Source organism: Polypterus senegalus, chromosome 6 (genome assembly GCF_016835505.1).
Source record: "Polypterus senegalus isolate Bchr_013 chromosome 6, ASM1683550v1, whole genome shotgun sequence".
NCBI classification, from domain to species: domain Eukaryota; kingdom Metazoa; phylum Chordata; class Cladistia; order Polypteriformes; family Polypteridae; genus Polypterus; species Polypterus senegalus.
Window position 1 is genome coordinate 70,457,489 of NC_053159.1, and position 23,666 is coordinate 70,481,154.

Below are 23,666 nucleotides of genomic sequence, written 5' to 3' on the forward strand. Positions count from 1 at the left end.
CATTATTTTGTTTAAAGACCTGAAGCTAAGTATTTTTAAACGTGTGCCAGAAAACAAGAGGTTTAGCAGCACAATGCAGGATCTAAAGATGGTTAAGGTAAATATTCTATGCTCTTAACATTTGTTTACTAACTGGAAAGACAGCATTGGACACAGTTTAGTCAAGTTCATGCTGTTCATGTACAAAAAAAAAACCCTGGTGTGTGTGTGTTGGGGGGTATCTGCTAGCATTTTCTCATAATTTATGTTCAAATTCAATGTCTCAATTGAATGAAATTTACTAGGCATATTTAGGATGGCCCAGCTGAGGTTTACATCATTTTTCCCAAAAGAGTCAACTCTGATCAAGAGCCCATTTAAACCTCTCTCTACCCTGCTCTTCCAAATTGAAGACCAGTGATAAATTCATGCTTGTGATTGGATAAATATTCATATCACTACCAATATGCAGCAGCTCTGAAATGATTAGTAAGAATTGGAAAATCACTGATGCAATGCATGTGGAGGAGCAGAAATTAAGGAAAAAGTGATTGGTTCTTTTTGTCTGCTGTCTGTGTCTCCCAATGGAAATTAAGGCATGTGGCACAATTTTGTGAAGAAGTAACTCTCATCTTATAGAAAGAACATTATATAAAATTAAACATATATTTAACACAATCCAGCCACGGGGGGATGCACATGCCAGTGTGTTTCTTCGTGCCGGTACCAAGCCCAGATAAATAGGGAGGGTCAAGGCCCGAGTTAACAACATCCACCACCAGTACTGTTATCCAATAGGGAGCTGGTGGAAATTGTGCTACTGTTGGCTGAATAAGGAGAAGAAGAGTGGGGAGGTTTATACAGAGGCAGGATGAGAGGTATGATTGGTAAAGGGAGAGAGTTAGCCGATATGATGGAGAGAAGGAAGGCTGAAATATTGTCTGTGCAAGAGACCAGATTGAAAGGGAGTAAGGCCAGGTGTATTGGAGGCGGGTTCAGATTTTTCTACAATGGTGTGGATGGTAGGAGAAGTGGAGTAGGGGTTATCCCAAAGGAATAGGAGGTCAAGAGTGTTTTGGAGGTGGGAAGACTGTTGGACAGAGTGATAATTATGAAGCTGGAAATTGAAGGTGTGATGATAAATGGTTTTGCTGCATGATGTGCCCCACAGGTTGGGTGTGTGATGGATGAGAAAGAACATTTCTGGAGTGAGCTGGATGAAGTGGTGAAGTGGTGGAGAGTGTACCCAAGGGAGAGAATGGTGATTGGAACAGATTTCAAGGGACATGTTGGTGAAGGGAACAGAGGGGATGAGGAAATGATGGGCAGGTATGGTGTGAAGCAGAGAAATGCAAAAGGTCAGATGGTAGTGGAGTTTGTGAAAAGGATGGACATGGCTGTGTTAAATACATATTTTAAGAAGAGGGAGGAATTCTGGGTGATGTACAAGAGTGGAGGAAAATCCACACAGTTGGATTATATCCTATGGAGGAGACTCAGTCTGAAGGAGATTGGAGACAACAAAGTAGTGGCAGGGGAAAGCATAGTTAGGCAGCATAGGATGGTGGATTGTAGGATGACATAGAGATCAAGAAGAGGAAGAGAGTAAAGGCAGAGACAATGATCAAATGGTAGAAGTTGAAAAAGGAAGTCATTAAGGTGGAGTTCAGGGAGGAGGTAAGGCAGACATTGGGTGGCAGTTAAGAGTCAGCATTGATCAAAAGGTGTGAACCAGTACTGGGTGGGATATCAGTCTGCTACAGAAAACATCCACTAAGCAGACAGACAAGGGGATTTGGGAAGAAATCTGCATGCACAGAGGCAACCCATAGGCAAACAGTAAGTATGTCACTACCTTACAAAAAGTAACCCTTACAGATTCAAACTTTGAAAATATAAAGCAGCAGCACTGAAAAAAGTGTCTTTTTGTTGCCACAGCCAAACATTTCTTCTGTTGACTATTAACATCAATTTAGTATACTTTTTAATCCATATTTACATATTGTTAACAATACTTTACATTGTATTGGCTGGAAAATACAGTACTATCTAACAATAGTTAAATAGCACATATTATGGATTCTAAGCCATAACACTAGATAGCTATTTTATTTGGTATTTTCTAACTAAACAGTGTACGTGATAAGCAATAATTAAACAAAACAGAAACTTCATGTTAAGATACTAAAACAATTATTTTCCTCACTGTTATAAACACCACAGATATCAACAAGTTTACTACTTAGTAACAGGTTGAAAGTTTATTGTTTCATGCTTTACCAAGAGCAACTTCAAAAGATTGAGAAAGAAGGAGAATTATCATGAAAACTCCACATCTGACAGCATTTGGCATGTGTCTTCCAAGTACTGAATTATGAATTTAGTTTGGAAATATTTCAGTTTAGAACAAATTGAAATGCTGCTCTGTCTTACCTCCAATGAGCATCGTGCAGATTGAGAAGATCTTCTCTGCATCTGTGTTGGCAGAAACATTTCCAAAACCAACACTGGTCAAGCTGCTGAGAGCAAAGTACAGTGATGTCACATAGGAGCTACGAATTGTTGGCCCACCAATAAGCTCAGTTCTTGAGATGTTCCACTGGCTGGAGTTTTGTACAGTTCTGTTTTGCACATCTGCTCCTAATGGATTTCTTGAAGTTACACCCACTGTAGCATTTTCTGGCTCATAAGGAGATCCCAATCGTTTCCCTAATTCATGAAGCCAACCTAAAAAAAAAAAAAAACAGAAAAACTATGAAACAAAATGGTATTAAAGTAACTAGGGTGTCACCCTAAATTGAAACCAGGATAATTTGTAACTTCATGTTCAAGTTCTTGGTTAATGTTACAACATCCTGGATACAACGTCCTGTCAAGTTCTTACATACAGGTCTATTCAACATTGAACACACCACCACCCACCAAATAAGCCCATTTCACAAGTTAGGTAAGTTGCTGCTCATTTCTTTGTGGTTTTCTTCATAAAGCAACAAAGGTACAGAGTGAGTGCGAGGACTTATTCTCAGTATTAGGTGAACAAAGGAAGCTAAAAACTGCATTGCAGAGGTCAGGATTGGAAAAGCAAACTCATTTACAGGGGCAATTATTAATCTTAGTGACCTAACAAAGACAAATTTAGATAAAATGGGAAGCAAGAGATGAATAAGAGAACATGATACGCTAGAAACTTGAGCTTTGGTCATATCAAATCCAAGCATAGATAATTAGTAACAGATTGCTTAATTACAGTCTTACAGTAAAATTGAGAAAAGGCTGAAGGTCACAAGACATGCAAAGCTGAACAATACAAATGTTTACCTTTTCTCATATAAATAACACTGTTTTGCATGGCTTCATTTCCAAAAAATATAACAATTACTGGCCGTACATGAAATGAAGACATGAAAAAGTGTTGACAACAAACACTGAGTGTTAATTTCAGTGTTTCATTCATAAAGTTTATCATGAATACATTTTTCTGGCCTGCTTGTCTTGAGCAGACTGCACACGGCACTCTTTTTGTTTTAGCCTGTGTAAAATGTATTGTGAGAATAGTTGTGCTATATTAGGTATGATAATGAGCATGTATGGCTCAAGAGTCTTATTACTCTTCTACAGTAGGTGATAGGACTGGAAGTTATCATTCCACATCTCACAGAATTCACAAAATTGTTTTTTTTTTTTTTTTCTTTTTCATTCTTTCTAGTTATTAGGTACTAAATTTAAGCAACCATGCTCTGATTTTTTAAAGTATTAGAATTCAGCAAGGAAAATTTTAATGATTATAAGAGCCACGTAAACTAATAAAACCCCTTGGAAGAGTGAGCCCATAGCATGGACCTTATTTAACTTATCTCAATTTAATTTCCCTTCTTTTTACAAAAAATAAAACAAGAACCCAATGTCACCCATGGTATACTTAGACTAATAAAGTGATTACTATTTGTAGTATGGAGATTGAGAAGATTTATACCCATGTATCCATGAGGTGAAGAGAATCCAAAATTTGTAGTATCAAAATATTACAAGCAAGACAAAAATGCAATAGTGTTTATTAACTTTTCCAAAATGTTTCTATATTTTTGACTTCAAATTATTTGTTGATTCACCTGTACAAAAAGCCCTCTATCACCTGAAAGTCATATGATTGTGAAGAAAATATATTTAAATACTATCATGTATCCTTGGCATGTTTACACAGTGAAAGCCCAAAAAACATTGAATAACTGTAAGCAAGTCAAACAGATTACTTTAAAAAATCAGAATGTATTCCTTCCTGACTCATAACAAAACATTTATTTTTGAGTATCTAATGTTACCACATACTCATTAGGAAAAGATGAAAGGAAAAGAATAACGTCTTATTTCTAATGCTACTTTGTTATCTTTATACGATAGGCAGCACATATGCATATTGAAAAATGTACCTGGTAGACTCAGAAACTGTGAATTTAGACCTCACAATTTATTTTGTCTGTCAAGTCCCGGAGCACTGCATTTGAATGAGACTGTTTATTTTGCCAAGCATATTGCTTAGCTTGTGTGCAGTGAAAATAGTTGGCTGACAGATGTGATTAATGTTGTCATTGCAATGTGCAATTAAAAAATGAGCAATGTCTGTGCTGCAATGAAAAGGGATATGCATAGAGGAACAAACTCAATTTGCGTTTCGTCTGTTTCTTGTGATTTAACCCTATTACCACTGCAACTTCAATGCAAAACCTCACAGCTGCGGGTGGAGGTGGGCAGCCATTGTCAGAAGCTCTGGATTTCAGTTAATTCTGTAAAGAAAACAAGAACTCAACGTTCCATTGATGTGTTTAGGTACTAGCAAGGTTGTTGCATAATCGGTAAGCAAATTGCCAGAAAACTGGCAAGAGCTACACAGGTATTGCAGTGAGATCTGATGGACATGTGTTAGTTACTCAAAACAGAGAGAATCACCAAACACTTGAATCTTACAAGACAGCTTTAAGAGCAAGCTATGTCACCTACTTAATTTAAGACTTAAATAGCAACTCTCTTCTGGAAACCAAAAATGAGGCACAATTAAGTGAATGATATAGAGAAGTGTGAAGTGTAGCTAGTTTGGCTCAGCACTAATGAAAATAAAAAATGGCAGTTCAGTTGCATGGGAGATGTGCCTTTCTATCATGGCCTATGTAAATGTACATTATTTATGGTAAATTCTACCTTATAGTTTTCACACTTCAGGGGCCTCATGTATGAACAGTGTGTACACACAAAAATGTTGCATACTCCCATATCTACGCTCAAATCATGATGTATAAAACCTAAACTTGGAGTAAAGCCACGCAGATTTTCCTCAAACCCTGGTGTATGCAAGTTCTCTGCTCGGTTTGGCAAACTGCCGGCACCCAGAGTCAAAGCAGTGCTTTTGTTCCAGTGTGGTTTCCCTTTCTTTTTTGGATCCACATCCCTGATGCGGCTTTATCTTATACACTGAAATTAACTGCATATTGTTTATTAGTTTAAGGCATCTGATTGAAATTAACCTGTAACAATATAATGGTCCACGGAATAGCCAAACTTTTCCAAATACCATAGCTGCTTTGTTGTTATTCTCACTGCACCTTCTTCTTCTTTTAGCTGCTCCCGTTAGGGTTTGCCACAACAAATCATCTTCTTCCATATTACTCTCACTGCACCACTCAGAGTATTTATATCACTGTATCTGAGTGTGGAATTACAGCTCTACAGCAGCTGACTGGAAAGAGAATTATCAGTATACAGCATCAAGCACACGCTGTCTCAGCCATGCTGCCTATTTAAACTGCTCTCACACGGCAAATGCTTCAGAGTCTTTCCTGTACGGACCTTGTGGTTCAGAAACAGTTTCATCCCAAGAACTATAAACGCACTCAATCAGTCAATCAAGTGCTCCTTGTAGAACTGTTTGTGCTTCTTAGTACAATCACCTCACTGTAAACTTGTGATACAGTTATAATATTGCATAACCTGAGCCTCTTTAAAAAGCGCATACCTGTGACTCACGTAGACTTTTCATTGCTCTGTGCGGTTTTGACTACCTTTCTATATATAATCCACCAAAACACCCGACCACGGTGGGAGGGGGGTGTGTACAAAGTGCAGGAGTATCTAAGAAGACACATGTTTGTCGCTGAAGCGAATTGCTGTATGTAGCGTGTAAAACAGTTTGCTATAGTGCACGCGGTCGTGCGTCGTAACCGAAAACTCATTTTTTAAAGACTGCTTACTTCATTGTGTTTAACCTCAGTTGTAAAGGAACGTTTTAAGGATCCCATGGGATACCCCTCGCAAACAGTTTTACACGCTGCATATGGCGATTCACCTCCGCGAGAAACATGCCTCTATTAACAGTCAACGTGGGTCGGAGCTGCATGTGACCTCTACGACAGACGAATATAAATGACAGTGGTTTTTCTGTGTCGTCGTGTCCGAGTTGATGGGTATGGCTCTGTGAGTTGTCGTCGTATCCAATGGTCTTGGAGTTGGTGGGCGTGGCTCCTTCCTGCGTGCTCCATAGGTGTCTCACTTGTCGGGCTTAGTGAATCCACGCCCCTTCCGGCATGCTTTCCATGGTTGTCTTGCCTTAGTGAATTATATATATAGATAATAATAATAGTAGTAATATTATTATTATTATTATATTATTATTATTATTATACGTGTGAATGCATGATCAAATTCAGCCGCTGTGTAGTGGGGTATGAATAGGGAGAATACCACGAGTTCATTGAAATAATCACACAGCAAGGTGCACACGCAATATAAACGTAATGTGTATATTATTGAAGTAAAGGTTCATATAAATTAATTATATACAACTTTTTAACAAGTTGAGTGATGTCAACTGGTTAAAATGCAAGAAATTATACATGTATTGCTTTATAGTCCACACATAGTGTATGTATATTATTAAAATAATGATATAAAAATCATATAAAATGGTATAGAATCTGCGTCGTAGACTTATTTTGTGTCAAATTTCTTCAAAGAAGTGTTTAATTAGTTTGCTTTAAAAAATCTTACGGCAAACATGTGAACCCTTGAAAATCGCTGATCTTAATCAATTTGTTTTAACTCGTGCTCCGTGCAAAATGCTGTCACATCTGTTAGTAAACATGCACGCGCAGCGATGTCCTGATGTCTGCGTTCTAAGGCTGCAGGGATATATTAAACGCTATTGATGTTTTACCGGGGTGCTCAGTGATTGAGGGCGGACAGTAAACTTTGTTAAAATAATATTGAAAAATACCAGTCGTCAATTGTGTTTTCAGTCGTTTGGCGTGTTTACTGTTCTGTTAACAAAACATTCTTCAACGGGGCTCATCAACAAAGAAACGTGGATAGTAAGATTTAGTAAAATATCAGTAATAATAATACATTGCTCGACACCCAGTATCACTTTACAAAGACATTTAAAAGACAGCTCGTTAAAATAAATGTAGCAATACATTGTCATGCTATAAGTGACAGCTTGCTCTTAAACATTTACACAGGTGGTTTTTCCTGGGAATAAAAAAGGGGAAAAAAATCCACGGGAAAGGTTTTGTTGTTGAACTCAAATTTCACCTTCGCCATGTGAGTCATTAAAACTATTGGAATGAAATATAGTTCTATATAAATAAATAAATAAATTTCCTATCACACCCACCCTTTCACCCCTGTACATTGGAGAGGAATCTCATTTTCACAGCAGGTGCAATTATCCTATAAAACACATAGGAGTTCTGTGCACCGTTTTTCATTGGAGATTAAAACTCATGAAATGTATCTAAAAAACTTTTAGCAGTCTTTGGCATTCCTCATCTGCAGTGGTCCATTACAAAATGAACACCAGGCAGTTAAAATTGTGCACAGTTTCTTTAATAAGCCTATCAGACAGTCTTTTATAGCACTTTCATATCGAGTGTGTCTCTTAATCCCTTCTAGCAGAGGAGAAACTTATTTCCACAGCTTGGTCTATGCCGTAGAAATGTGTGCCCCCTGGCTTCTGCTTGTAAATTAATACTGGAATTACAAAACTGTCCACAGTTTATTTAAAGAGATTGAAGGAAGTCTTCTATATCACTTTTTTGTCTACTGTGTCCTTACTCATCCACTAATTAAAAAAAAAAAATCAAGCGCTTACACTGTCTTTTTTAAGTATGTCTATGAAAATCGCTGTGAGTAGCCAGAAAAATGCTATATAAATGTAAGATATTATTATTATTATTTAGGTTTTTTAAAATCCAAATAAACCTGATAGGACTTCTTCCAAGATATGTGCCACTCTAGGGTACCAAAAATGTCAAACTGATTAGGAAATTTTGTGATCAGTTTGTTTAAAGTATATTAAGCAAAAAATAACTTTTCATCATCTTCTCATTTCTAATTTGGCATTTCAGGATACAGTATATACTGTAAATATATGTTTAAATTGTAACCGCTGACAATTATTTACTTGTGTGCTTGCGTTTTCCATAAAACAGCTTCAATATGTGCACAAAGTATAGGTGATAAAACACACAAATTCTGACATTAGCATGACTGTTGAAGGAAAAACATGTATTAGAAAGTATTCTATGGAGTTTTCATAAATTAATCATTATATACCTTTTGAGGTTTCTTGATATATTTTGGAATCAGGTTTTTAAATTTTTTTTGATTTTTACTGCCACTTCACAGATCAACAATCCCCAACTTGGTCACTGTCAGAATAAGTCTTTGAACTTTTTTCCTGTATCCATTAATACATTTTCTGGGTTTCACTACCCATCTGAAAGAGTTGGCATCAGGTTGGGTGGCACTTTTAAATTGTAGTAGTATGAGCGAGCATCAGTGTGGCAAGCACTAGATTAGCATTTCTTTCCGTCTCATTTTTTGTCTTCTGGCCCAAGCCTGTAAATCTTTTTTGTAAATGGGTGATTTGGATAAAGGACAGATACTAATAATTTTCAAGTCTATATTAAAACAATACTAAAAGATATTTGTGTATGTGTTTTGTAGTGTCCCATGTTGTAAGTGTTAGATCCATTGAAGAAGTCAACTTAAACAAAGAAAAGGTACATTTTGCAGGTTTGTTTGAAGTGTTTTACATTATAACCATATTATTAATTGCTGCATGAATATTATTTTTTCAAGGGGATGACCTTTACTATTGTCAAAAAAGACAAGCAGGGCAATAGGAAGAATATCAAAGTTATTTGTTGAGTTTAGGAAACAAAGGATACTTGTAAGGAAGTTCATGCCAGTGCTATCGGTGTACATTCTGGAATTTATAAAACTGCTGAAATTATTTCACAAAGATGATACTGGCCTGGTTTTATGCTGACATTAAAATGGCTACGTTTTCTGATAATTATAATCATTATTTTAATTAAAAGACTATAATTGTCAGAACAGATTCAATAAAATGTTTTAATATCTCAGTTGCTGTTTGTCAGACTCTTTAATTGACTTGTCCTACAAATGTGTATCAGAGGATATTTGGTACTTCATTTGACAAATAATATTAATTTTTCCAAGTCTCATATATTTCAGATAGATAGATAGAACTTTACTTGTCCTCTAAGGGAAATGTGCTTCTTTTTTAACAGAGGCTGAATGAATAAATAAATTAATATTAATATAATGAAAAAAACAGCCAATCCAATAACAATTGTCTAATGTTCATTCTGCAATCAACAGTTGGGGCTCACAACTCTGACGCAAAAGCTCAGCTGTAGAAGTGAGTGTCCCTTTGAGTGGAGAGGACAATGGGACACAGTAGACTTGAAAGTGATGTAGAAGACTTTCATCAATCTTTTACCATGGATTTTAGATAATATTAGTTATCCAGGGTTCATTTTGAAAGCAGCAGACAGGGTGCACACAAGCCCATGGATCTGCTCAAGCTATGGAAATGAGTGTTCCCTGTAGGGGATAGGATGCAGACACATAGTGGAGAAGATTATATAGAAAACTATACCTACAACCTTTTAAAATCAATTTTACATATTTTTACCTCTCCGGTGTTCATTCTATAATCAGCAGTCAGAGGGCACACATTTTACGGCTTTACAGCAGCCATGGAAAACGAGCGTCCCGACCAGTGGACACTTCTTTGAAGAAATTTGACATAAAATTCAATACCATTTTTATATGATTTTTATATCATTATTTTAATAATATACATACACTATGTGTGGACTATAAAGCAATACATGTATAATTTCGTGCATTTTAACCAGTTGACATCTCTCAACTTGTTAAAAAGTTGTATATAATTAATTTATATGAACCTTTACTTCAATAATATACACATTACGTTTGTATTGCGTGTGAACCTTGCTGTGTGATTATTTCAAGGAACTCGTGGTATTGTCCCTGTTCATACCCCACTACGCAGCGGCTGAATTTGATCACGCATTCACACGTATAATAATAATAATAATAATAATAATAATAATAATAATAATAATATTATTGTTATTAATTACTTACGTTTTTATAGCGCCTTTCTTACTACTCAAAGCAATTTGTAAAAATAAATAAATAAAATAACAGAAAGGAAGCCCCTCGGACACAAACCAGTGATCATTTTACTGTGAGTCAGCAATCTTACTCTTACCACCACCTCTTCCTGTTAGATACGCGCATTATAATTTTGAGCACCACTTTTGTTATTTGATACTGTCATAAACAAATTATATCAAAAAGATTTTTTAAAAAGCCAATTTGAAGCAAAGAGGCAAGTAATAACTATTTTCTTTTGCAAGTCAATCAAAAATGCTTAAGCCTAAAAAAAGATCGTCCTGTCAAAATAAGAGACTCTTTCACCTTTTTGACGTGAATCATCTTTAAATTAAATGCTGCCAATAAGGAATAATAGAAATCACCGCTCTACTTTCAAACTTTGACGAACTAAAGTTTTATTGGGTAAAAAAATGATCGTCCATGACAGATACACTTAATCAGTAGTGTGTGCGACCCACGATTTGTGAGTTTGAGTGTTTGTGTTGTGTACGTGTGTGTGTGGTTTTCTCAGTTTTACAATAAAAACAGACATCAGTTATTTGTGAAGCAGGAATATTCTGATAATTCTGGTCCCTGGTCACTGATAAACATTCAGAAGAAAGAGCGCTATTCCAGTGTTTTCCTCCATAACATCCTTTCAGCAAACAGGACTAAGTTCCTTGCTGAAACAGATCGCCCTTTAATGAAATGCTGCCAATACGGAATAACAGAAATCACCGGGCGGCTTTCGTTCAGTGATAAACCAGCATCTGTTGAGGTGAAAAAATGGGAGGTACTGCGGATGCTATCAATGCTTCCTGGTAACTCAGCTTTTGAGAAGAATCTGTTTTATGGGGTGAAAAAATAATCGCCCTTGACAGATACGCTTAATCAGTAGTACGTGCGACCCACGATTCGTGAGTGTGAGTGTGTGTGTGAGCGTATACGTGCTTGTGTGTGGTTTTGTTAGTTTTACTATAAAAACAGTTAAACATCAGTTATTTGTGAAGCGGGAATATTCTGGTCATTTTGATTCCTGATCAATATTTAAAGAAACAAGAGCACTCCAGTGTTTTCCTCCATAACATCCTTTCAGCAAAACGGACTAAGTTCCTTGCCGAAGCAGATCGCCCTTTAATGAAATGCTGCTAATACGGAATAACAGATATCACCGGGCGGCTTTCCACCAATGATAAACCAGCGTCTCAGGAGTTGAAAAAATGGGACGTACTGTAGTTGCGATTAATGCTTTCTGGTAACTCTGCTTTTGAGAAGAATCTGTCATGGGTGGGAAAAGAGGGAGTGAGTGAGGCGGGTACAATGAGCCGGGGTGGGACGGAGCGAGGCGAAGAGGCGGGTATCTGTGCGAGTGTTTTAAATAATGAAAGGAAAAAAAGTGATTTGAAATCGAGGACCCCCAACCAAGAGGGCTTACGAAACAAAACGTGACAGACAGGCATATGCTACTTGTATAAAATGTGCACAATAATTACAACAGTGTTGAAGCAATGATAAAGCGAAAGGGAGATGCTAAACATAGGTGGCCGCGTTGTGCCTGCCCATAAATCCCAACCAATGTATATATCTGAACGGATCTATCTGAACCAATATATATATCAGAACGGATGTATCTGAACCGATGCATATATCTAAACCAATCTATTTTAACCAATATATATATAAACCAATGTATATCAACCAATATATATATCTCAACCAATGTATTGTAGCGTCTTCCAGACGTAATGACGATCCGAGACGGTCACTTGGTTAGTTCCCTCTTTATTAAACACAAACAAAAAAATGGTTGCTGTTGGCCACAACCACGCTGAACAGACAGCAATCCAAAAAAACAAACTCTCTTAGCTAGGGGCGACAAGATCGTCCTCCACTCCTCCTTTTCACAGCGCCCCCACCTCGGCTCCACCCCCCATCCCTCCGAACCTCCTTTACCTTCCACTCTATTACAGTCCATCAGAAATAACAGGGACAACAGAATAAATAACTGAGAGGGATGTAAATCACAGAACACAAACTGCAGAACAGAACTCTACAATAAAGAACAGAATGCTACAGTATATATTTGAATGGATGTATTCAAACCAATGTATATATCTGAACGGCTGTATCTCAACCAATATATATATATATATATCAGAATGGATCTATGCAAACCAATTTATATATATCTCAACCAATGTATATATCTGTCCGGATGTATTGAAACCGATGTATATATCTCAACCAATATATCCCAACCAATGTATATATCTGAACCGAAATATATATCTGAACGGATGTATTAAAACCAATGTATACTGTATATTCAAACCAATGTATCTGAACCAATATATAAATTTATATCTGAACCAATGTATATATTTACGAACCAATCTTTTTTTCCTGAACGGCCCCTCATAACACACACACACACACACACACACACACACACACATATATACACATATATATACTAGCAAAATACCCACACTTCGCAGCAGCGAAGTACTGCCTTAAAATTTTTATTAAGAAGAAAATTAAACCTTTTTAAACTGAGGGAAAATATACCAATAATTATTTGTAAAGGATCTCTTTGTATACCACATTGTTAGTTCGGCCCTCCGGTTGTAATATGACCAAGTTGTGCGCTGAGCTTACTCTTGAGCATGCAACGTACAGTTGGCCATGTGAAAACTAATCTTGTTTCAAATCTAACAGCATGGATTGCTGCTGTCATAATCGGTTTGAATTTCATGGTTTGTTTCAATTACGACAGTATTTGCAGGACTTGTGTTGAAGTGACATTCGGCATCTGTCAAGCGTTGTAAGTATACAACCGGTTTCATCGATAACTTCACATCCAGCTTTTGAGAGTTTAAACATTCATAAACATCAAAGTGTCCACTACTGAAATTGTCACCTGTGAGTCTAAGATGTTTAAAAGGCACTGGAAATTGTCGAAAGGTGTAAAATATTTGGCCATTTCGGTACACTTGAAAGCGACAACCGAACAATTCAGCGGCAGCCATCAACTCACATGCAGAACCATAGGTGAAGGGCTTAAGCATTTCACTCTTATAGTGCTCCTGTGTAGTATAATTATCTCCTGTACCATCATCATTCCACACCTTGAACCTGTCCCAGTCATTCATTACATAAGACACAATGTTCCTCCGGATATCAAGAGTGAGCCTGATATGGCCGTGCAATATGTAACACAGAGAATGGAAAAGGTAGGTGCCATCTCGGGCATGGAAACCACTCGGTAAGTGAGAGTTCTTTGATCGATGGTGATCACCTCAATAGACATGTTAATGGGGGTACGGTTGGAATGATAAAGGAAATGGGTACCTGAACAATGTGAAGGAAGTCTAAAATACCTAAACAATATCTGTAATCATAATAAACGAACAATAAAACAGCGGAGAAGCCGTGGATTAAATAAAAAGGCTGTAGTTATCAGCAGGGAGACGTGAATCCTGTGGCGAAGCCAAGAAGGGAATGTTGAGACCGCAGCGACGGATGGCCTTATATAGGCAGGGAGCCAACAACGTGGGAGGTGTTGGGATGGGGGACCCAATGCCGCCTCACACGGTGACCAAGCTGCAGGCTATGGACGTATACATGTACGTATGTAGGATTCAGTTAGCGTTGGGAACCTGCGTACCAGATTTCTTGAAGATGGGCCCATAAGTAACAAACACCGTTGAAAAGTTCAATATCGCGGCCGACAGTGGCACCATACCACCGAAATAAGTACGTACATTGGTTTCAGTTAGCGCAGGGAAGCCGCCTACCAAATTTCGTGAAGAGGGGGCCATAAATAAGAAAGTTCAACATGGTGGACGTTGTCAACCGTTATGACCGTTCCGCATAGAATTTCGAAATGAAACCTGTTAACTTTTGTAAGTAAGCTGTAAGGAATGAGCCTGCCAAATTTCAGCCTTCTACCTATATAGGAAGTTGGAGAATTAGTGACGTTGGAAAGTTCAATAAGGCGGCCGACACTGGCATCATACCATCGAAATAAGTACGTACATCGGTTTCGGTTAGCGCAGGGAAGCCGCCTACCAAATTTCGTGAAGATAAGGCCGTAAATAAGAAAGTTCAACATGGCGGACGTTGTTGACCGTTATCGACCGTTATGACCGTTACGTGTAGAATTTCGAAATTAAACCTGCTTAACTTTTGTAAGTAAGCTGTAAGGAATAAGCCTGCCAAATTTCAGCCTTCTACCTACACGGGAAGTTGGAGAAATAGTGATGAGTCAGTGAGTGAATGAGTGAGTGAGTGAGTGAGTGAGTCAGTGAGGGCTTTGCCTTTTATTAGTACAGATATATATATATATATATATATATATATATATATATATATATATGTATGTGTAAGTATATATATATATATATGTAGATATGTATATATACTGTATGTATGTGTATATATATGTAGATATGTATATATATATGTTTATATATATATATATATATATATAGATTTGTATATATATATATATATATATATATATGTGTATATACAGTGCATCGGGAAAGTATTCACATTTTTTTATGTTACAGCCTTATTCCAAAATGGATTAAATTCATTTTTTTCCTTAGAATTCTACACACAGTACCCCAGAATGACGTGAAAAAAGTTTACTTGAGGTTTCTGAAAATTTATTAAAAATAAAAAAACTGAGAAATCACATGTACATAAGTATTCACAGCCTTTGCTCAATACTTTGTCGATGCACCTTTGGCAGCAATTACAGTCACAAGCTTGGCACACCTATCCTTGGCCAGTTTTTCCCTTTACTCTTTGCAGCACCTCTCAAGCTCCATCAGCTTGGATGGGAAGCGTCGGTGCACAGCCATTTTAAGATCTCTCCAGAGATGTTCAATCGGATTCAAGTCTTGGCTCTGGTTGGGCCACTCAAGGACATTCACAGAGTTGTCCTGGCACCACTCCTTTGATATCTTGGCTGTGTGCTTTGGGTCGTTGACCTGCTGAAAGATGAACCATCGCCCCAGTCTGAGGTCAGGAGTGCTCTGGAGCAGGTTTTTATCCAGGATGTCTCTGTACATTGCTGCAGTCATCTTTCCCTTTATCCTGACTAGTCTCCCAGTTCCTGCAGCTGAAAAACATCCCCACAGCATGATGCTGCCACCACCATGCTTCACTGTAGGGATGGTATTGGCCTGGTGATGAATGGTGACTGGTGTCCTCCAAACGTGACGCCTGGCATCCACACCAAAGAGTTCAATCTTTGTCTCATCAGACCAGAGAATTTTGTTTCTCATGGTCTGAGAATACTTCAGGTGCCTTTCGGCAAACTCCAGGCGGGGTGCCATGTGCCTTTTACTAAGGAGTGGCTTCAGTCTGGCCACTCTACCATACAGGCCTGATTGGTGGATTGCTGCAGAGATGGTCGTCCTTCTGGAAGGTTCTCCTCTTTCCGCAGAGGACCTCTGCAGCTCTGACAGAATGACCATCGGGTTCTTGGTCACCTCCCTGACTAAGGCCCTTCTCCCCCGATTGCTCAGTTTAGATGGCAGGCCAGCTTTAGGAAGAATCCTGGTAGTTTTGAACTTCTTCCATTTACGGATGATGGTGGCCACAGTGCTCATTGGGACCTTCAAAGCAGCAGAAATTTTTCTGTTAACTTACCCAGATTTGTGCCTCAAGACAATCCTGTCTCGGAGGTATAGAGACAATTCCTTTGACTTCATGCTTAGTTTGTGCTCTGACATGAACTGTCAATTGTGGGACCTTATATAGACAGGTGTGTGCCTTTCCATATCATGTCCAATGAACTGAATTTACCAGAGGTGGACTCCAATTAAGCTGCAGAAACATCTTAAGGATGATCAGGGGAAACAGGATGCACCTGAGCTCAGTTTTGAGCTTTATGGCAAAGGCTGTGAATACTTATGTACATGTGCTTTCTCAATTTTTTTAATTTTAATAAACTTTCAAAAATCTCAAGTAAACATTTGTCACCTTGTCATTATGGGGTGTTGTGTGTAGAATTCTGAGGAAAAAAATTAATTTAATCTATTTTGGAATAAGGCTGTAACAACAAAATGTGGAAAAAGTGATGCGCTGTGAATACTTTCCGGATGCACTGTATATATATATATATATATATATATATATATACTGTATATGTGTGTGTGTGTATATATATATATATATATATATATATATATATGTATATATGTGTGTCTATATATATATATATGTGTGTATATATATATATGTATTTATACATATATATGTAGATATGTATGTATATGTATATGTATATATGTATATGTATATGTGTGTATGTATATATATGTTTATATGTGTATATATATATATGTATGACAGCAAGTTTTGACTTTATGTATACCGACGCTGACTTTATATATTCAAGTTTTGACTTTATATATTCCGACAGTGACTTTATATATTCAAGTTTTGACTTTATATTATATATTCGGGAATGACCTTATATATTCAAGTTTTGACTTCATATATTCTGGCTTGACTTTATATATTCATAAAATCAATGTATTTGCCTGTTTGGCACCCCATAGTATATGTGTGTGTGTATATATGTACACATGTATGTGTATATATATATATATATATATATATATATATATATATATATATATATATATGTGCCAGCAACACTTATAACAGAGACAAAACAATTATATTGACAATCATGTTACGTTATTTTTAAAATATTTCCTTTTCTTTTTCATTACTTCTTTAACACACTACTTCTCCGCTGTGAAACACGGGTATTTTGCTAGTCTATACTAATAAAAGGCAAAGCCCTCACTGACTGACTGACTCACTCACTCACTCACTGACTCATAACTAATTCTCCAACTTCCCCTGTAGGTAGAAGGCTGAAATTTGGCAGGCTCATTCCTTACAGCTTACTTACAAAAGTTAGGCAGGTATCATTTCACAATTCTACGCGTAACGGTCATAACTGGAACCAACTTATATACATATATAGGCCATAGCCTGTAGCTCAGTCGCTGTGTGAGGCGGAGTTTCGTCCCTCATCACCACGCCTCCCACGTAATTGGGTGCCTGCCCATATAAGGCCGTCCATCAGCGGCAATCCAATAGACACGCTGCCGCTAAATATTCGCGGGTGAAGGACTGTGCTTATGCAAATGAAGATGAGATGATAGCACAAGCACAGCTGAGAACCTTCGATGTATGTACTCCGAGCAGCTCACGTGAATTGACTGTGAACGCAGTACCCTGAGAACAAGGAAGAGCTCCAAAAGGCACTGAACAAAAAGTGCATTACACAATTAAAAAGGCAGCAAAAGAATATGAAGCGATTGACGCATACAAGCATATTCATAAGTGCAGCTACTGCGGAAACAAAGCACGTTGTAAACCTTAAGTTTAAATTAAGTTCATAGACAGGCTGCTGGTGGCGTTTGTCATGTCTACGATGAATACGATATTCGCGAGATATGTTTAATGAGAAAACGCAGGGTATAAACAAGACTTTTGAACACATTGTAACAAAGTTAAAATTGCTGTAACGGAGTTAAAATTGCTGGTGAAGGACTGTGCTTATGCAAACGAATAGGAAAGCAAGGTGTAAAGCTTAACTTTAAATTAGGTTCATAGACACGCTGCTGCTGGCGTTTGTCATGCCTAAGACGAATACAATATTCGCGAGATACAAGTTTAATGAGAGGATGCAGGGTATAAACGAGACTTTATAACGGAGTTAAAATTGCTGGTGAAGGACTGTGCTTATGCAAACAAAGATGACATGGTCTGGGATAGAATAGTGTTTGGCACAAACTCAGCAAAAGTGCGAGAGAAACGTTTCAGTGTCAGGTCTGAGCTAACATTAAATAAAGCCGTGGACAATGCAAGATCGACACGAGATAGCACAAGCACAGCTGAGAACCTTCGAACTCTGAGCGGCTCACGTGAACTGACTTTGCAGGATTGGGAAAGGTAAATCCGTGCATGCAGTGTGTGATGTCTCAGATAAAGAGTAAGACTAGCTGTTTATTGATGCAGTAACACAGTACTTTTCTGCTGTGAAGCGTGGATATTTTGCTAGTATAATATAAACCAATACAATTGTCCTTTGTTTGATTTAGATTAGCTAATTTCACCTGAGCTATGTAATGTAGGACAAAGTGGGCACTGCCAATTTTTGCTAGGCTTTTTAGTGACACACAAGTCCTCTGAAGATTGCAGATTTAACAGGGATGCAGAAACTCAACTTCATTCACAGACTGAGAAAATTAAATGGTGTTTATACAAAGTTGAAATCAGGTATACCCTCTTGTTTCCAGTCAAACTTAAAGTAACTGTCGATGGCCAATTCTATGTCTTTAGTTCTCTTGAAGATACAGAAAAATAACTAAATAGACTGATTCCAACATCCTTTAAAAGAGGAATGTGAGTTATATTGTGTCTTGGTAATGCAAAGAAGGCTCTGCTTCTAACTTTGTTTATCTTTAATGTAACATTTGCCATAACTATACATTCTATTTCCTTTTGGGCCACTTTCTTCAGTCACTGTATTGAAATTTATTTAATTAAATATATATGTATTTGCGTAACCATTAAGTAACTGTAATAACTGATGTGCCATTACATATAAAAATTTTCCTCTTTTTTTTAGGAGACTGTTTAACATCATACCCTAGGTTTCTTATATCTGGACTGTACTATCATAAGATATCTCAATTTTAATCCTTACCAAACTGCTGCTGGGGGTTTATTTTGGTTTGGATGTGCCCTGCCAGGAGAAGACAAAGAGAGCAAGTTACTACAAATGTATCCCTTTTATTCCCACAGCTGTAAGTGCCAACGTAACAACAACCACTACTTTTACTTAAGATAACAAAATGTCATCAAAAGCTAAGAAGCAGTGTCTCTCAGACCAAACAGTGAACTTTGTAAGCTGGAATGTAAAATGTCTCAATCACAATCTAAAGAGAAAAAAGTCTCTCACCTAACAGGCCTAAATGCTAAAATAGTATTTTTAGAATTTCTGAAAAAGACTCACTTCACAAATAAGCACCAGCTTGATTGTATAGAGATTGGATTGGCCAAGTTTTTTCACTTCAGCTATACAATGAAAGCTAAAGGTGTTGGAATCTTAATACATAAAACAATCTGATTTGTAGCATCCGGTGTAGTATCTGATCCTGAAGGACGCTATGTTATGGCGATGCATAATTTATTTTTGGTAAATATAAACCTAATGTGGGAGATAGAGACTTCATACAAAACATATTTTCATCAATTCCCAATATGAGTACTCAAATTTTAAATCTAGACCTGGACAGATCCTCAACTGCCATGACAATAACTTCTAATACCGCAGACAAGCACACAGTTTGTAATGGATCATAACTTATCAGACCCATGGAGATTCTTAAATCCGAAGTCAAGAGAATATTCCTTCTTCTCACCAGTACATCATTGTTATTCAAGAATGGATTATTTCTCTATCAATAATAATTTATTGCCCACTATCAAATCTTGTAAATACAATGCTATTGTTATCCTGGATTGTGTCCCTCTTATCTAGCTTGAATCACTATGCCCTACACACTCATTTTGTAGCTGGCATCTTAACTCCCTATCATTAGCCAATGAAAACTTAGGCAAATGCATACTCAGAGGACTTTGCAGGAATACTCTGGAAAACCCTGAATGTGTTTTTAAGAAGACAGATTATTTCATTTCTTTGCAGTTTCTTTCTGTTATATAAAAAGGGTGACTGCACAAATCCAAGCAACTATAGGCCAGTAAGCTTAACATGTATCACAGGAAAATTAATGGAAGGAATTATTATGGATAAGATTGAGCAGCACATGGCAAGTACAAGAATTTTTCTGAACAGTCAGCAGAAGGGGAAGGACATGTTTTACTAACATGCTAGAATTCTATGACGAAACAACAAAAGTATATGATCAAAGAGTAGCATATGATATTATTTATCTTGACTTTCAGAAAGCATTTGATAAGGTGCCACAGGAGAGACTGGGCATCACACTAAAAGAAGTGGGAGTTCAGGGTGATATTTGTAGATGGGTACAGAATTGGCTCAGACATAGGAAGAACAGAGTTGTGGTGTGTGGAACCTTATCATAAACCGCATACAGGCTTGGGCAGATTTGTGGCAGATGAAATTTAATGTCAGTAAATGTAAAGTATTACACATAGGAAGTAAAAATGTTAGGTTTGAAAATGCAATGGGAGGTCTGAAAATTGAGAGCATACTTTATGAGAAGGTTTTTAGGAGTCATAGTGGACTTGACACTGCCAACTTCTAGTGTTTATGTTAGGTTATATTAGCACAATATGTGGAGTACAAGTCCAAGGAGGTTATCCTCACGCTTTATAACACACTGGTGAAGCCTCATCTGGAGAACTGCGTACAGTTTTGGTCTCTAGGCTACCAAAAGGGCATAGCAGTGCTAGAAAAGGTTCATAGAATAGTGACTAGGCTCATTCCAGGTCTGCAGAGGATGAATTATGAAGAAAGATTCAACCCATGAACGCAATTTAGCTCCAGCCTCACTATTTTGGAAGTGTACATAATAAGCGTAACATAATGTTGGGCAAAAATCTTTGAATGCTTATCGGACAACCTTGGTGTCACAATCACGCCAAACCCTTTAACATCTGTGTTTGGTGTACTCCCAGGTGGGCTTAAGGTGAAGTATGAGAACTTGATTGTAATTGCCTATACCACACTACTAGCACGTAGACATATCTTGTTTAGTTGGAAGAATTCCAACCCTCCTTTTATAAGTCAGTGGGTAATTGATGTTATATACTACTTGGAACTGGAAAAATCAAACTCTTGCTTAGAGGATCTGTTCAAAACATTTTTAAAATATGGCAAGATCTACTTGATAAAATTTTAGAATAAGCATTTATATTGGAGAATATTACATTCTCCCTTCTCTGTTTTTTTTTTGCCCATGGGGGTTGAATTCTGTTTTGTTTAAATCAACTTGATTGTATGAAGTGTTTATTTCTTCAGTTGTATAAGTTTGACTTGATTGTATGGAATGTTATTTTCCTGCAAAAAGAAGTAATAAGTTCTGTAACTAGAAATTACTTCAAAGCAATTACTAGAGGCTGAACCTTCCTTTAAAAACTAGCTGCATTTACCTCTTTTCTCTCTGGCACTCTCTGAAGCCCATTCTGTCTGTATGTAAAAAGCTGATGAGCTGCTGAAGGGGGAGATAGGGCTGCATTTATGATCATCAATAGCTCGAATGCTTTTACAGATATCCCTGGTATCCATGCTGTGGAAATGATCTTCCATATGTTTCCTGTAGATGTCTTTGGACTTTTTATATCTTTTTTCAGGTTAAACTTGGGAACACTGTAGGCTGTGGAATCCCCAGATTTAAATGCCTGGTTACATGCTTTCAAAAGATGTTTCACCTCTTTGTTCATCCATGGTTTGCATTTGGAAAAACTTTTATCTTCTTGTCTATAGTGACATTATCAGTGGATGTGTATTTCTTCAGGTCTATCTCAGTGCCATATATTATACTGTTTCTTAAAACAAGTGTGCTTTAGTTACCATGATATAAGTCTAACAGCCAGAGACCACCTCCTACAGACAAAGATAAGGTAAATAAAGTTGAACCCTTACAGGATTATTTCATAATTATCAGCATTGCCGAAGGCAAACCTTATACTTAGTTAACCAAGTTAAAATTCTCTCCCTTTCCTAAAGAAGTGAGCCTTTCATTATGCCACGCTCTGCGCTCACATTTTTCACGTGTAAGTGGCTAAAGAACACAACATTATGTCACTGAATGGTGGTAGGTTACAATTAATATCTTTCATATGTTACAAATTGATGCACTTTCCCATATTTTATTCTTCCCCCCGACACCCCCAGTGTCATCACTGGCAGCTGTTTTCAAGTAAAGCTTTAATTTGACATTCTAGTGTGGCAAAGGTGAATGAAGAATGAGGTGACCCACACAGATTTGCACAATCAGCATCAGCAAGCATTGTAGAGCATTCTAGACTTGGGTGTGCAGAGCTAATTAACCACATAGTGTCAACTGCTGCGCTTTCCATGGCATGTTCAGGAACTGCTGCCCTCGACACTCCCATAACAAGCTGTCATGAAAGGAGTTTAACAGACAAATTGCTCAGGTCTGCTGTGCAACAAACTAATGAATAACTCTGTTAGGTAAACTTCTATAGCTTTTATCAATCTGTTGACTAATTTGGAAACAAGGGAGACTCCAGTTGTTGCTTTATGGTTTAGGTGTTTCTCATCCATGGCTATTAACTAGAATTAGAAGAATGTCAAGCTAAAATTAAAAAAAAAAAAAGAAATATGAGGAAATCCCTAAACAAACCATGAGCAACTTCGTATGTGTTTTGTTTTTCTGTTTTGCACGGCATCTCATCCATCCATTTTCCAGCCTGCTGAATCCGAAACACAGGGTCATGGAGGTCTGCTGGAGCCAATCCTAGCCAACACAGGGCACAAGGCAGGAACCAATCCCGGGCAGGGTGCCAACCCACCGCAGGACACACACTAACACCAAGCACACACTAGGGCCAATTTAGAATCGCCAATCCACCTAACTGGCATGTCTTTGGACTGTGGGAGAAAACACACGCAGACACGGGGAGAACATGCAAACTCCACGTAGGGAGGACCTGGGAAGTGAACCCAGGTCTCCTAACTGCGAGGCCCAGCGCTACCACTATGCCACCATGCCGCCTGCACGGCATCTCTCATATTGAAATTTAAGCGATTACAGTATTCTATTTCTATATTGTACTGTTCTGTTCTTACAATGACTGTGCTTCAATTGCCTTGATGTCTGTCTAATAGCAGGCAACTCCACCTATAGAGAAAGATAGGGAAAAGAATGTGTAAACTTTACCAAAACATTTCAGTAATTACTGATTATGCCAAAAGCAAATGCAATTTTTAAAGAATTTATACAAGTGTACTATTAAGTTAAAAGAGATAATAACAGACTTTTTGTCAAATTATTCATTTCAGTTTTTTTGTGTCATTTTCTGGCTCCCCAGTACAAGAGAACCCCCACATATAAAATAGCACTCGATTTTGTTTTGATGTCTACTTATAGAAGAGGTCAAACCTTTTTGGGTTTCAATATTTTTGGCCCTCTAGACCTGAAAACCCCTCTGTT

General features: G+C 37.5%; 1 protein-coding gene across 2 annotated transcripts in view; it reads right to left on the minus strand.

Moving 5' to 3' along the window:
- kcnh3 (potassium voltage-gated channel, subfamily H (eag-related), member 3) overlaps nucleotides 1-23,666 on the minus strand; it is a 605,399-nt gene that overhangs the window by 94,792 nt on the left and 486,941 nt on the right. For both annotated transcript variants that reach the window (XM_039756314.1, XM_039756315.1), the window contains one exon: nucleotides 2,413-2,706. In XM_039756314.1, the coding sequence (XP_039612248.1) occupies nucleotides 2,413-2,706 (294 nt within the window). The remainder of the gene's footprint in view (nucleotides 1-2,412; nucleotides 2,707-23,666) is intronic.